Here is a 16641-nt window from a genome sequence, read left to right as displayed (position 1 = left end):
CATAAAACTTCAATTAAAGGATTTCCTGTGATATTAAGTTTGAAAATTGAAACTGTCTATACAATGAGTCACACATGAACACCGAATGAATTAGGCTGTGGTGTATTGGGCACAGTTACTGATGGGTAGTGCACATTTCCGTAAGCAGTGTGTTTTAAATCAACCTTTTTATTGTAACACAAGTACAGTTGTACCCAGTAAACCAAAGGTTCACCAAGATTTTACATGTAGCAATATCCTCTCGACATTGATTTAAATGGTATAAGAAATAGACAGATAATTTTCTAGATACAGGAAGCTAAATATTATCTGTATGATAATTAGTATCTCCAAAATATTCTCCGATCATAGACTGAAGTCATCTTTTTGTTATTTGAATTGTTACCAGAAATTAAATCAAATTGTAACGACTTTGCAGGAAAGCTATATCAAATTTCACTCTGATGAAAGATTTATAATATGTTTCAAGTTGACATTTTGGATAAAAATGATTTAAATGTACAACTACTGTAAATGACTTCACACTTAAATTTATTGCTGAAAGGTAATTGGGTTTTACTTTGTACACCTTTTTAAGAAATGTTATATTGATAAGCATTGGTATATTGAGACTTTTTCAGTGATAACTTTTAACCCATTTATATCAAGACTGATCTGCAAATTCATATTTTTTATTTATCACACAGTAAAATGCCAGAGCGTGAGGATGATCATCTCACTCCTGCTACACGCCTGTTGGAGAAGCGCCGAGAAATGGCTGAGGTGGAACAAGCGCTGGCTGCACAGAAAGAGGTAGTTTTGTCATTTTTAGCTCATCTGATTTTTTGAAAAAAAATGATGAGTTATTGTCATCACTTGAGCGGTTGTCGGCGTCGGCGTCGGCGTTGCCTGGTTAAGTTTTATGTTTAGGTCAGCTTTTCTCCTGAACTATCAAAGCTATTGCTTTGAAACTTGGAATAGTTGTTCACCATCATAAGCTGACCCTGTATAGCAAGAAACATAACTCCATCTTGCTTTTTGCAAGATTTATGACCCCTTTTGTACTTAGAAAATATTAGATTTTTTGGTTAAGTTTTATGTTTAGGTCAACTTTTCTCCTAAACTATCAAAGCTATTGCTTTGAAACTTGGAATACTTGTTCACCTTCATAAGCTGACCTTGTACATCAAGAAACATAACTCCATCTTGCTTTTTGCAAGAATTATTGCCCCTTTTGTACTTAGAAAATCAGTTTTCTTGGTTAAGTTTTATGTTTAGGTCAGCTTTTATCCTAAACTATCAAAGCTATTGCTTTAAAACTTGCAACACTTGTTCACCATCATAAGCTGACCCTGTACAGCAAGAAACATAACTCCATCCTGCTTTTTGCAAGATTTATGGCCCCTTTTGGACTTAGAAAATATCAGATTTCTTGGTTAAGTTTTATGTTTAGGTCAACTTTTTTCTTAAACTATCAAAGCTATTGCTTTAAAACTTGCACCTCTTGTTCACCATCATAAGCTGACCCTGTACAGCAAGCAACATAACTCCATCCTGCTTTTTGCAATAATTATTGCCCCTTTTGGACTTAGAAAAATTATTTTCTTGGTTGAATATTATGTTTAAGTCAACTTTTCTCATAAACTATCAAAGCTATTGCTTTAAAACTTGCAACAGTTTTTCAGCATCATAAGTGGACACTGTACATCAAGAAACATAACTCTATCCTGCTTTTTCAAGAATGATGGCCCTTTTTAGACTTAGAAAATCATGGGTAGGACAATATTTCTATTATACAAAAAAAATCAGATGAGCGTCAGCACCCGCAAGGCGGTGCTCTTGTTAGCTCATCTGATTTTTTGAAAAAAATGATGAGTTATTGTCATCACTTGAGCAGTTGTCGGCGTCTGCGTCGGCATTGCCTGGTTAAGTTTTATGTTTAGGTCAGCTTTTCTCCTAAACTATCAAAGTTATTGCTTTGAAACTTGGAATACTTGTTCACCATCATAAGCTGACCCTGTATAGCAAGAAACATAACTCCATCTTGCTTTTTGCAAGATTTATGGCCCCTTTTGTACTTAGAAAATATCAGATTTCTTGGTTAAGTTTTATGTTTAGGTCAACTTTTCTCCTAAACTATCAAAGCTATTGCTTTGAAACTTGGAATACTTGTTCACCATCATAAGCAGACCCTGTACATCAAGAAACATAACTCCATCTTGCTTTTTGCAAGATTTATTGCCCCTTTTGGACTTAGAAAATCAATTTTATTGGTTAAGTTTTATGTTTAGGTCAGCTTTTATCCTAAACTATCAAAGCTATTGCTTTGAAACTTGGAATACTTGTTCACCATCATAAGTTGACCCTGTACAGCAAGAAACATAACTCCATCCTGCTTTTTGCAAGATTTATGGCCCCTTTTGGACTTAGAAAATATCAGATTTCTTGGTTAAGTTTTATGTTTAGGTCAACTTTTTCTCTTAAACTATCAAAGCTATTGCTTTGAAACTTGCAACTCTTGTTCACCATCATAAGCTGACCCTGTACAGCAAGCAACATAACTCCATCCTGCTTTTTGCAATAATTATTGCCCCTTTTGGACTTAGAAAATCATTTTCTTGGATGAGTATTATGTTTAAGTCAACTTTTCTCATAAACTATCAAAGCTATTGCTCTAAAACTTGCAACAGTTTTTCACCATCATAAGTGGGCACTGTACATCAAGAAACGTAACTCTATTCTGCTTTTTGCAAGAATGATGGCCCTTTTTAGACTTAGAAAATCATGGGTAAGACAATATTTCTATTACACAAAAAAAATCAGATGAGTGTCAGCACCCGCAAGGCGGTGCTCTTGTTATACAGTGTACTGACATATGTTGCTGGCATTTTGAATAAGTAAACAGATTATATCTAATATTTTAAGAAAGTCTGGTTATGTTTTTTCTGCTATCATCATTTTTGAGAGTTGCTTCTGTATTGTGTGCATAAAGCTCTAATACGCAGACATAGCTCTTATAAATGTACTATAGTTCTTGTCCTTAAATAGTCATTTCAGCTAAACTGCAGTTGTGTTGTGTGGAAAATAAATAAATCAGGCTGTTTCTTTAATGAATAAGTCAGCCTTTGTGATGTTTGATCATGTGCTTTTGCTGGTATATGAATACAGTTACCAAATCGAATATTCTGGTCTATGTTTGCAACCCTGACAGTTGTGTAAGGCTTGTGTCACCATTCGTATGTCTTTTATATTAAAATTGAACAGATATTACTTTATTAATTTTGCTATAGATCTGAAAATAGCACTTTAAATTATTTTGATGCTTAGTTCTAAGTTAATTAATAAGCCCGATATTGTTATTTTCAGGAGTTTCAAATGAAGATGGAAAGTTTACAACAGAGAAGGGAAGAGCTGGAGAGGAAAGAGTACCAACTTAAAAAGTCACTGTTACAGTTTGATAAATTTTTAAAGGTATGATGAACACAAATTGCCATTGCAAAATATGTATTTTACCCTTCACTATTGTAAGTTGTAAATAAATAAAGTTGCAGTTTAATACCATTCAACATTAAGTCCACAGATCTAAAATTTGCCTAGATACATTAGATACATATATCGAAATTTGCCATCACTACTATGGGTTCAAAACTTCACTTAAGATGTAGGATTCTTTGATTTTGGGTAGTCTTTCAGATGACTAACAGATGACCATTGGTGTCTGGAATAATACTCAGTGGAGGCACCAACACCATAAAAAAACTGGAATGGCATCATTAAATAAACCTTACATGTTCATGTGTATAAACAGTATTGTGCTTTAGGATTAAATTATACATATGTGTATATGTGTTCTACCTCTAAAAGACTGGAAGTACTTTTAAGAAATGACTGCTATACATAACATTAAATACTTGTGAATGTAACTCAATGAACAGTTTGTTTAAATACTTACAAGTTAAATTCATTTATTTAAGATTTTCTACATTTAAAATCAGAATCTTAAAATAAACTATTTTAGTGAAAGATGGGAATTAGAGATATCTTTAAATTTGACATTTTAGGTCACTTAAATAGCATTGTTAAAAGTTTAATTTTTCCTTATAGGATAATGATTCCAAGAAGGCAAGAGCGGTAAAGAAAGCCAATGATGAAAGAGAAATGAAAAGACAGAAGGAAAAAGAAATTGAAAAGTAAATTATCTTACATCTGTTACTCTTATTCCTTATTCTTTTAATCAACTGTATTTTTAAATAATCATTTTGAAATCTAATTGAAAAGAAAAAATGTGTGTATATATATATATATTTGATAATAAATTGCCGTACATTTCAAACACCAGATAATTTCTTGAATTTGAGCTTTTTAATCTGGGACCCTATAAATTGCTCAAGTCAACCCAGGTGCTTGTGTCACCGATGCTCTAGCGAGTGTTGTTTCACTGTATATTACATACTCATTTTTATTGAGTTGGCTAAAGGCTGAAAGCCTTTTGACGAGTCCTTGCTATCCAACGATTCTCTAAATGGACCAAATAACACAGTGAAGGGATGTAGTTCCATTAGATTTCTCAAACTTCAAACAGTTCACTGCATGAATGAAGTTAAGTTGTGTCAGTTCCCTTTGCTATGACCAATATATGATGTAATCTGTCATATTTATGACTGGTAATTGTGCAATTCTCGAATGTAACTCATTAAGCATAAATGTGCATTTTAAGAATTGCGCAGGCTTACAAAGCTTGGGTAACATCCAGCGAAAGACAAAAACTAGTTCCAGCAGGGCTCCAGATAAGATGCGTATTAGCGTAAATTACGTATAGAAATAATGCAAATACGCATGTCTAATAATTTCTAAGCGTATAAAACGTATATAAAATTACAGAAATGCACACAATGCTTTTTTAAAAACAAAATCTGAATCGTCTGGATGTGTTAGGTAACATAGCCGATCAGCCTTAATTCTCCCACATTGAACGTAAACACGCATCGTATGATTTCTATAAACTTTGCGTGGGTTGAATTTTGCAGTCAGTAAACAGATAAATTATCGGAAGAAGAAGCTCTTACTGGTTTTTTTTAGTTACTACTGATATTAAAAATGATTTTAATTCTTATTTTTCGAGAAATAAACAAATCGGCGAAACATTAAATTGTATTTTCTTGTAGTTTTTGAAATCGAAAGTAGATCGTCTATGTTTGGCGAAACGAAACAACTTTTTTTATGAAAAAATTTAAATAAGAGGTAATTTAACCGTAAACTTCAATGTCAGATACTGCCAATTGCTGCTAAATGTCTTCGTATCATCACAATTTGTAAAATATATTGTTCAAACTGGAGAAAAGTGTGATCGTATCCGGATATAATATTTTGGGTAAATATCGAGCTGTGTTATGAAATTTTAAGAAAAAAACTAAAAACAAACTGAAACTGGTAGACTATACTGTCAGTACATCAATCATTAGCCGACTCAGGCCATTCAGGCCTTTGATTCCCCATTAAGTTACAGTGGTACTGGAAACGTCAATATTTTTCTATACACTGACGCCTGAATTCCATATCGGGTGTGTGATGTAATTTAATGTGTGTTGTTGCATTAAATCGTTTATTTAGTTCAGTATTGTCAGTCTAATTCGGGCTATTGAACAAATTCATAATCTTTACATTACATTTGTATGTGTAGATACGTGTGTAATAAAAAGGTTTTTATCTTTGTGTGGGGAAATATACATGTTCTTTAGTGGAAGAATATTGCTTTCTTAAAGTGGTGCAACATTTCTTCTGCAGAACTTGTGCATATTTCCCAATACAAAAGTAATAACCTATAAATAATTAATCCATTTTAATGTGTTTCATAATACTGTTATTTTCTTTGAAAATTATATCACTGAATTAAAACATCAATAATTGATAGATTAAAAGAAGAAACAGGTGATTTGGGAAAGACAAAAGACAGGCTGCAGAGGAAATTAGAAAATTACTCCATATATCATAAATATATGGAAAAGGCATTAGAGAGAGGAGAAGAGTTCCATGAGATGAGAGATGTTATAGCAAGATACGATACACTTACTGCCACACATGAGGTAATTTTGACCTTTGACTTTGCAATAGTTTGACCTTGAGATAGTCTGACCTTGAAGTTTCGGAATTGCTTAAGTTTTGTAAATATAGTACAAAGTTTTTTTTACCTTGAGATAGTCTCCAAACAATGAATATTTATTTTAAATTAATCATATACCACATCACCAGACTTTCAGTGATATATTATTATAATTGATAGTATGGGGGCCAAAGTTATTAAAAAAATATTGAAGAAAAGTGTTTTTAGAGGACTTTCAAAATCTGCATACTATTTCATTCTGAGTAAAAATGGTGAAAATGTTTTTGTCACTGGTAAAAATCATGTTAATGATATTTGTTTTTCTTTTTCATGAATATAGAATATATCTCACCTCCATGTGAGACCATTATAATTATATTTTAACAAGATTTAGTGCAAGTAAAATGTGAAAATTGTATTACACTTTACAGTAACTTTCCTACATTTTGTAGATCCATGTACATTGTCTGGTTTTATACAGGTTGGAATAGAACTATCAAAATGTTCTCTGTTTAGCTCCCTGAGGCATCATGATCACTCTTTAACTGTCAACATGCATCTTCAACAGTTTTACTGTTAACACAATGGAAACCACCTTACTTTAGTAATCTTCATGACACTTACACATAATAGCCATTGATTTAGTAAAAATGCCCCATTATCATTTTATAACAAACATAGTAAATTAAAACCAAAGTAACAAGCTTGTATATTATTCAGGTAATCGATATAGGGCCATCATGGCCATCTAGTTGAAGTCTTGTTGTTGTTAGATATTTTGGAGACTAAGAAAAATATAAAATGCAAAAGAAACTACAAAATAATGTTCTTTATCATAATATGATACCAATTGTTTTTGCCTTATTTTCAGGATCTTTTAAAAAGTGACCAAAAGAATCAAGAAGTTATTGAAAGACACAGGCAGCAGCTTATGAAATATATAGAGGTTAGTACTGTAAAGTCATAAATATTTGTGGGGGAATAATTTTCGTGGATTTTACGGTTGAGTCAGTTTGCAAAAACAAATTCCAATGAGGATGTGTAATTCACGTTCACTTTGTGTTCAGAAGTTAAAATCCATGAATTTATTTCACCACAAAATAGTCCTTTTGATCAAAACCATGAAATTTATGGCCATGAAATTAACTTATGTCACAGAACTGTGAAATTATTAATGTTTGTGAGGGACTATTTTTTTGTGGATTTTATGGTTGAGTTAATTTGTGAAATTAAATTCTATCATACAAGATAATTCCTGTTCATTTCACATTCCAACTTTGAAATCCACAAAATCACATCACCAAAAAAAGTTCTTTTGGCAAAACCATAAAATCTGTCCAAACAAAACTAAAGGATTTTACAGTATGTTGTTCTCCAATCTGCTATTATTTTGAATTATCAGGTGTCTTAAAGGGTTCTTTAAGTATTACTTGGCATATGGACATATTATTATGCCTTGGTCAGTTAGTAAATCCATAAGCACAATTCAGCCAAAATGTATAAAAAAGTTACATTGAAAGAAATTTAGGTTCCTTATATGCAGGAAAGTATAATTTGAAAAGTCTGTTTTTAGGGAAACAATTTCAGCTTCCAACATCATTTTATGATATTTTCTTGGAAGTACTTTCAATGCTTGTCTTAAGCCAGTAAAAATTATAACCACTTCGGTAGCCTTATGGTAGAGCATCCGCTTCGAGTGCGGGAGGTCGTGGGTTCGATCCCAGGCTGCGTCATACCAAAGACGTAAAAAATGGTACTAGTAGCTTCCTCGCTTGGCGCTCAGCATTAAGAGGATAGTGCTATGACTGGTTAGCCCGGTGTTAGTATAATGTGACTGGGTGGGGTATCATGTCTACAGCCTGATATTCCAGTGAGGCAGCACTATAAAGTTCGGCATTGTTTTAACTGCTACAAGTAGACACCATTGTTTATATGACTGAAAAATTGTTGAAAAAGACGTTAAACCCGAACACACACAGAGTAAAAATTAGGAAATAACACAGTACATATAATGTTAAATCCAAACAAACCAGTAACATGTTTTTGTGGAATAGACATTATATAACCAATTTTAAACTGTTAATTTGTTAGCATAAAGCAAAGTAACAAAATTGCTTATTTCTATATCAGGAGAAAGACAATGAGATTCTGTCATACAATAACCAGTTGTCAAGTCTACAGACCCGACTTGATGTAGCACAGAGCGAGGCTGTGAAATGGGAATCACAGTGGACACATATCAAAAATACTGCCGCCAAAAAAACATTAGAACTTGGTAGAATCAAAATGTAAGTGTATGTCACATGACATGATGGATCTCGCAATGTTGGAAACTGATAATGTTTGTAGCTATTTTTTTTACCTTGATAAGAATGGCTTAAATGAAATGTTAAGTTTGTTAGATTGTTTTCAAGGTTTCATCACAATTTTATATTAACATTTAGTACATCACTTTAAATTCTTTTTTATTAAATTTTATAAGAAGGATGAGATCTTAATGCCAGAGGTTTGACTACTTTTTTGCAGACATTTAAAATGTTAATATTAATTGATGAAAATGTTACTTTTCATTAGCTCACCTGAGCTTTTCTGATCGCTCAATGTTCGGCGTCCGTCTGTCGTCTGTCTTTGAAATGATTGTGATAACCCATGGAAATGATTATAATAACCAAGGGAAACGATTTTAATATTCTATGAAAATGATTCTAAAAATGCATGGAAAGTATTGTGATGACACCAGGAACGTATTGTTATAACCCATAGAAATGCTTGTAATATTACGTTGAAATGTTCTTTTACAGGGCTACTCATAACTTGTATCAACTTGTAAAGCGTCACCAGAAACAAGCTGCACAGGCTGAGGAGACCCCTGATCAGCTAAACCAGGTATACTCTCTTTCCTTCTTCTATTCTCTTTTCTATCTTCCTCTCAATTATTCTGTCTTTCTCTGTACAAGTGTCCACATAAGAATTTTTACATATGATTAAGTCATGTGGGGAAGTTGGCAGTTACTTGCAGAGAACCAGTTTGTACTGGAACAGAATCCAGGAACACTGGTTAGGTTAACTGCCCATGAGTACATAACTGTTGAAAAATGGTGTTAAAACTGAAAAGAAACAAACAGATTGTGAAGTGCAAAAGAGAACATTAGAATGATGTTTTCTACAATGCAGTTCTTGCTGATTCAGTGTTTAAGGTGACAGTTGCTGGCAATTAACCACCAAACAGCCATATAATGCCTTCTCTATTTTGATAAGTGTTCCTGACCCCATATCTCAGAATCACAATTTAGCACCTACAAAACTTTGTTGTACTCATTTTTAAAATGGGTAAAATTTGCCAACTACCGGTAACTCAGTTGACTAAATTAAATTCTACATTTTACAAAAAAAAATACAAGAAAATACTGTCTGCGAAGGATAAATCCCTCAGTTTGAGGATAACGACCATTCACATGATCAAATGGGAGGTGAAACTGACAAGAAAGGATTGATATAAAGTTTGTGTCAACAGGCACTTAATAAGTGGTTGGGTATAATCAAATGTAAGTAGTACTTGTTTGAAATCAAAGAGACTACTGGCCTGTGTATGAAAAAGGTAAAAGCTAAAGAAATTGTTGATAAAAAAATTAACTTCTTAAATGAAGGCAGTTTATTCATTAAGTGCTTAAATAGGTTTCATACGGGCAACCTTAGAATCTATCAATGGGTCTGACAGAAAATTTATGAGTCCTGGCTCTTTCTCCGTCCCGCTCTCTCTATTTACATTGAAATGATATTTTATGTTTCATCATGAGGTTATTATATATTATTCAATTTTATGTTCCATATTGTTTGCTAACAGTGATTGCTGCTTGTGTGATAAATGATCTGAAGTAGAAATGAGCTGCACCATGAGAAAACCAACATAGTGCGTTTGCGGCCAGCATGGACCAGACCAGCCTGCGCATCCGCACAGCCTGGTCAGGATCCATGCTGTTCGCTTTCAAAGCCTATTGCAATTAGAGAAACCGTCAACGAACAGCATGGATCCTGACCAGAATGCGCGGATGCGCAGGCTGGTCTGGATCCATGCTGGTCGCAAACGCACTATGTTGGATTTGTTATGGTGCGGCTCAAATAAATTTAACCCTGGTGTTAATAACCTAATCAGGCTCAAACAAATACTTTACATGTGCTGAGTGGTGTAGGTGTCCTTGTTTTTCTTTGATATGGATAATGCTGTGACCAAGGCTTAAGCTGACTGGGTTTAGACTCCTGGGCTTAGACTCTTGGGCTTAGTTTCGGAGAATGATTAAATGATGTTTAATTTTATGCAGTTATCAGGACTTCATTCTAATTTCAACTCTTTCTGACTGAAAAAAAAAATCTTTTATTTTATCGTAGTTAATGCACTTAAAAACTACATACGTACATGTCAAAATATGTAACATATTATTTAATTTTATTGCCTTATTGTCAGTTTTGTTTGTGCTTATCATATTGTTTTATGTGATGAAATTGACTGAATTATGAAATATTGTTGAGATTTTTTTCAGGTCCAAGCATTTTACTTATTTCAACATTTTCCTTTCACTTTAACTGTGCACACGCCTTCAGCCCATAGTTCGCACTTTAAATTAGAATTTTTTTTATATACATGTATTTAGACCATGTTTACTGTGAATATATTATGTATTAGCTTATTTTAACCTTTATCCTGCTATATTTCTAAAATGGACTTGTTAATGGGATGTTCACTGAAAGTTTACTGACTGAAAAACGAACAGTGCAGACCATGATCAGCCTGCATGGATATGCAGGTTGATCTTGGTCTGCACTGGTCGCAAAGACAAAATCACTTGCCGCCAGCAGGCTAAAGGTTAATTGACAGATCTTGTCGAATTTTTCATTAGTTCTTGAATTTGTGCAACAATATTAGAAGTACAAATGGTATTTTTATTTTCACAGTATACATGGTCTTATTTATGGGTTCTCCAAAGTGATAAAAGTCATGTTACAATGATATAATACTAGTGAGGGTGTATTATGAAAATAGAATGCAGTATTTCTTTGCAAGTGTTGGTATTCTCACAGCCAGTATTATACTGCATTCAATACAATCTAACAAAGAAAGACATAAATTTAGTCAAATGCAGAATCAGGAGACTTGACTAAATCTTAATGCCTTGTGATTTTGCAACATTTTACAGTATATTTTTGGAGAATCTATCTTATATTATATTGCTATGCTAGAATGTCACTACAGTATACAGAACTTTAAACGGTCAGCGTCTGACTATTTACATTATTTTCCTAACATTTTGGGCATAACAAGACAACACATTTTAATGGTTTTCATATGGGTAGAAATGATTGTCATCAAAATCATGTCTTGTTTAGCGCGTCAGAATGTCGGAGATATAATGTACTGGAGTACAGGTCAAGACAAAATCAAAATAGTAAAGTTCCTTTAGGAATGTAGTACACTGGGATTTTTTTTATATTTAATGTAGGTATTAATACTAAATAGCATCTCTGGAATGATTGGTTTAAAAAATAGTTTATTTGAATTGTTCTATACCATTTGCTAAGTTTTCTTCAGTACAAAATTTCTAGGTTAACAGGGACAGATGAGTGATTTTGTATTGATCTTTAGCTGACTGTTGCATGTTGCATGCTTTATGTCTGAAGTATTGTTTTCCTAGGAGTGCTTGTTTTAATCAGTATAACACCTTAATTAGCAATTGGCAGTAAATTGCATGTTAACTCCTCTATTTTACACTCACAAAGAAAACAATTAGACAGTTAAGATAAAACAAGCAATATACTTCACCATTGGGGTATGAAATAACTGTTGTTGTTTTTTTCAAGTTATGATAATGTAGGAATTATTGAAAAAAGTCAAGAAGAAGATTAGTTCGAGTTTCCTTTTTGTTTTGAAAACATAAACTAAAAAATAAATTATCTAATTTGAAAAAGACTGCAACTGAAAAGTCAAGTTCTTTGTTCACAATCAGTTTAATCAAAACTACATTGGTAAACTCTTGTTTATAATAATTCATTGACAAGTCTGATCAATGAAATGTTACCAACTTGCCAGTGTCAGAACATTTAGAACTCTTCTCTGTGAAGCCTTCGGTTCTCAATTGCATTACTTGGTCTGGTTCATATTTAATTTTATGTCATGATAGAAATAGTTATGATAGTGGTTATATGTTGTCATAATGTTGGTTAAAATTCTGCATACTTGATTAGAATCAATAAGATATGATTAGAATGAATATGTTATATAAAATTGTACATCTGTTAGTACAGTAGACTGCCTGGGTATAATAGTGATATACACTTGTATGTAGTGCTAGGTATGGGCTGTGCTAGAGAATGTATCATAAAACATTACAGTTGGCACCAATGGCCTTGACATTTGACACATGTAATCAGTCACTAAATTTTGTATTCTTGCTTGTAGCTTTCAAGCTTTAAAGTTTTCTCAGAATCATAACAGGGGTCTCCTGAACAGTTCTCAAAAATATGTGATTTCTTTTTGCATACTTCTTTGCTTTTAAGGGAAATGCAAGTTTGTTATTTATAAAAATGTTCTGACCATAATTTTCGTGTAGGACGACAGGAAATTATTCCCAAAAGTTATAATGTATTTCCCCCAACCCTTGTATCATAAGAACTTGAATGTGTTGAGTAATTACTCAATTTATATTGATGTTCTTCTAAATAATATCAGACCCATTGCTTTCTCTGTATAAAAAGATGTCTTTAAGTTTAGACAATTTATATATAGAATTCTTTGTGTTAAGAAGCCATCCAGCTGGCATTTGGAAGGTAGATGGGTCTACCCACGGGTCCAGCATGGTTAAATAATGCCTGGAGGGGCACCTGGTGTCTTCCTTCATCATCATAAGCTGGAAAAGTCCCCATATGCCCTAAATTGTAGTGGTGTGACTCTAAACACAACCAAAAAATGTTTAAATCATTTCACGCAGAGAAAAAAAACAGCTTTACTGGAAATTTTGCTGAAAGCCTAAAAAAGACTTTGCGAAATGATTCAAGAATGTTTAATGCTTTATATGTTTGTTGTCACAGTGTAGAATTTGTCCTCATATTTTGAAATTTTATACTTTACAAATAAACATTTAGTGGCATGTTCCTGTATTAAGCCATAAAACAAATAAAGATTGCAGTAAATTAGAATAAATGGTCAATTCCTTGTAATATGCCAATCCCACTAAAACTAACATGGAGACCCCTTTTGAACACTTATAGTTTTTTGCACTTGCTAGTTGAATATGTTCCTTCACTATTAACGTTTTACTAAAACTAAATACAAATCTACATGTGGGTCCATATGAGAGCTGTGACGGGCAGTGCAGTGTATGTAAGGTTAGTATTAATTAGAATTTAAATAGAAATATCACTATAGAAGTGTTATAGCGCTAAATTCTTTTTTTTGTACTCGATGTACTGAACCCATAATGACAAGTGGCAATTTCCGTGCGATAACTTATCGACCGTATCCTCTGTATGTTATTTTGGATCGCCTCGGTAGCCTAGTGGTAGAGCACCTGCTTTGAGTGCAGGAGGTTTGGGGTTCGATCCCTGGCTGCGTCATACCAAAGACGTAAACCATGATACTAGTATCTTCCTTGCTTGGCGCTCAGCATTATGAGGATAGTGCTAGGACTGGTCAGCCCGGTGTCAGTACAAAGTGACTGGATGGGGTATCATGTCAAGTGTCTACAGCGTGATATTTCATTGAGGCAACACTATGAAGTTGGACATTGTGCTCACCACTTCAAGTAGATACCATCATTTATATGACTGAAAAATTGTTGAAAAAAAAATATGTTGAACCCAAACACACACACACACACAAAACCTTTGACCATAAGAGAAAATTATTTTCCATAATAACCAGAGAATGCCTAAGTTGCCTATGGAGAATACGTAAACAAACGGAAATTGCTGATTGTCATTATGGATCCACTGCCTTAAGCAAATGAATGTGAATGTATCAATATTTCAGAATACTTTCTTGGGGATTTTTAACACCTTGTTATTGAAGCACATCTTGGTTTAAGAAAAACTTAGAATCAGATCTATGTTGTAATGTCCTTATATAAGAATATAACTTGATTTGTTGTCTTTGTTTACATTTTAAATTTATGTGATAAGCATAATGAATTCAATACTTGTCTATAAAACCAACTATGACCTGGCCAAGATAGTTCAAAATAACTAATGACATGTGTTAATGTCATACTATCTAATATACTAGGGACATTGTGTTTATACGCATATCTGAGTGTTGATGTGCATATGCTACTTTATACTGAATTCAATACTTATGTCTATAAAACCAACTATGACCTGGCCAAAGTAGTTCAAAATAACTAGTGAAATTTGATTATGTCTTACCATCTAATATGTTAGGGACATTTTGTTTGTATTAAGTGCATGAGCATAACAAAATAAAACAAAAACTAAACTGGACTCGGAGAATATTTATTCTGTAAGAATATCATGCATTATGTTACGTTGATATTTAGTTTGCAAGAACGTCAATGATTTTTTGTCTAAACCTAACTGTAACATTCCCACTTGCAGTTTTATTTTATTTTTTTATCTGTTCTGGCTTACAATATGTTACATGAGTAGTTTTTAAAATCTAGACTTTTTAATGGTTGCATATCTGAGTTTACCAAAATACCATGTTTTTGTGATGCAGTTCATATAATTATAATAGTTATAAATTGAAATATGAGCGGACATTTTGTTTGACCTATCAGTCACATTGAAACATACTTACCTTAGGTTTTTCTCTATCTGTTTTCAGATTCAGATGTTTTTAGAAGATCTTACAGACATTGTACGAGACCTAAAGCGTCAGGACACTACGTTTACCTCCGTTGGCCCCACATCCTCCAGCTAACATGTCTTTTAGTCAAAACTGAAAAAAACCTCAACAAGAAAATATGAAAAAATGTCATTTTATTGAATATATATTTTTTGTAGCAAAAAATTATGCTGATAAATTATGAAAAAATCAAAATATTCTTGTACTATAGTTATTACGTGAAAAAAAAGCAATATGAGACAATGTTTCAAATACATTATATTATAGAGAATACTATTATGAAAATTGTTCAAGTAAACACTTTTTAAGTATGTGAGTCAAAAAATAGTGACTTACCATGTAGTGCTTTCTCAGATCTGCAAGTTGCTTATTTCAACCCACACTACATATCTACGCATACTTTCTTTGTTATATCAATGTGATTTTGAACCTACAGTTTTTTGCCAACTTAAAGTTCACTATGCGCCTTTTCCCAGTAGACCTACATGTATTTTCAACTTTTATAAAAATGGAATGTGATATTTTTCAGGAAACTGTAAGCTGGTAGTACCTGTTACATGTTACTGCAAAATAACACAATGCCTTATAAGCTCACAAATTTTTTTTATCAATTTTCCCTGTTGTTTATCGTTTACAATTTTATCTATGTGATAATTTAAAGCCAGCCATTTGAAAATTTGTTTTTTTGCAATTATGTGTTTATTCTAAGAAAGCTGATATAACTAAAATACTATGTAGATAGAGAAATACAGTATCTTTCTAAATATTTGAATTTTATAAATACTGATAAAATATAGAATTTGCTGTAGAGTTGATTAATCCATTTTTGTCTATGGGAAAAAATCATTTTGTGAAGTTTTAAGTTGGCATGTAACTGTAGAAGTTATAACAGTGTGGAGGAGTGGACACACTTCAGAATGAAATATTTAATACTATTATCATATAGTTTTGAACAGTAATGTTTAGCTTCTGCACCAATGTATAACATACTTGGAGCCCAAATGCAGTTTATATTCAACTTGGAAATCATGATCTACTACTTTGATAATAATCAAAATAAAAGAGGGGAGAAAGTATTAAGAATATGATTTTAAAAGCTATTTTCATTCTGAAAAACTACCCGTATTTCTACGTGGATTTTTTTTTTTTTTGCTCAGTTTGATGAAACCTTGCATATTTAAGGGACAAAACTGTCATTTCTATTAACTTCTCTTGGTAGAGGAAGCTTAGTTTCACCTTTTCTTCAACATGATTGGACAATAAAAGTTTTGAAATAAGCACATATATATTGGCAATAATGAATATACATTGTAGTGTATGAAAAATTAATTGATATGTGAAACATTTTTACAAATTTATTGTAAGGGGAGACCACTGTGTATATTGTAAATTTATATGTTGACTATTTTTACACCATTCACTTTACAGATTCAGATGTTTATTCAGGATTTGACCACAATAACAAATGAGATCAAGAGGATGGAGTTAACTGGAACATCAATCATTCCACCTTCTTCGAGTTAAAATGCAGTATAATCTACACTTATTATCTGGCACACCATTCAATAAGTGCTTTATTACATGACATAAGAAATGTTTCTTTCACAGGTTTTTTCCCCCAAGTTTTGACTTTCAGCTCGGCAGACATGTGAAGTGTTGATATAGACCTGTCATAAAGTACAAATTAAGGGCTGGGGATTTATTGGAATCA

The 16641-nt window shown here is 32.7% G+C and overlaps 1 protein-coding gene across 2 annotated transcripts; it reads left to right on the top strand.

Moving 5' to 3' along the window:
* The first annotated feature begins 662 nt into the window (after positions 1-662).
* LOC123534615 (coiled-coil domain-containing protein 42 homolog) lies at positions 663-16641 on the top strand. 2 transcript variants are annotated; one of them, XM_053519963.1, is made up of 8 exons: positions 663-792; positions 3346-3450; positions 4084-4169; positions 5891-6062; positions 6951-7025; positions 8210-8367; positions 8881-8965; positions 16359-16641. In XM_053519963.1, exons 1-8 carry the CDS (start codon positions 691-693, stop codon positions 16452-16454), a joined length of 879 nt encoding a protein of 292 aa, XP_053375938.1. In that variant the 5' UTR covers positions 663-690; the 3' UTR covers positions 16455-16641. The 2 variants fall into 2 exon arrangements, with proteins under 2 accessions (XP_053375938.1, XP_053375937.1); XM_053519962.1 differs by having other exon boundaries at positions 14910-16641.

This window comes from Mercenaria mercenaria, chromosome 12 (assembly GCF_021730395.1).
Source record: "Mercenaria mercenaria strain notata chromosome 12, MADL_Memer_1, whole genome shotgun sequence".
Lineage (NCBI taxonomy): Eukaryota > Metazoa > Mollusca > Bivalvia > Venerida > Veneridae > Mercenaria > Mercenaria mercenaria.
Note: the sequence above shows the minus strand (reverse complement) of the source record. Positions and strands in the feature narration are given on the sequence as shown.

Coding starts and splice junctions, on each gene's coding strand:
- LOC123534615 (XM_053519963.1), top strand. CDS start 691: ATGCCAGAGCGTGAGGATGATCATCTCACTCCTGCTACACGCCTGTTG. Junction 4,170..5,890: donor AAGGAAAAAGAAATTGAAAA/GTAAATTATCTT, acceptor AATAATTGATAG/ATTAAAAGAAGAAACAGGTG. Junction 8,368..8,880: donor GAACTTGGTAGAATCAAAAT/GTAAGTGTATGT, acceptor GTTCTTTTACAG/GGCTACTCATAACTTGTATC.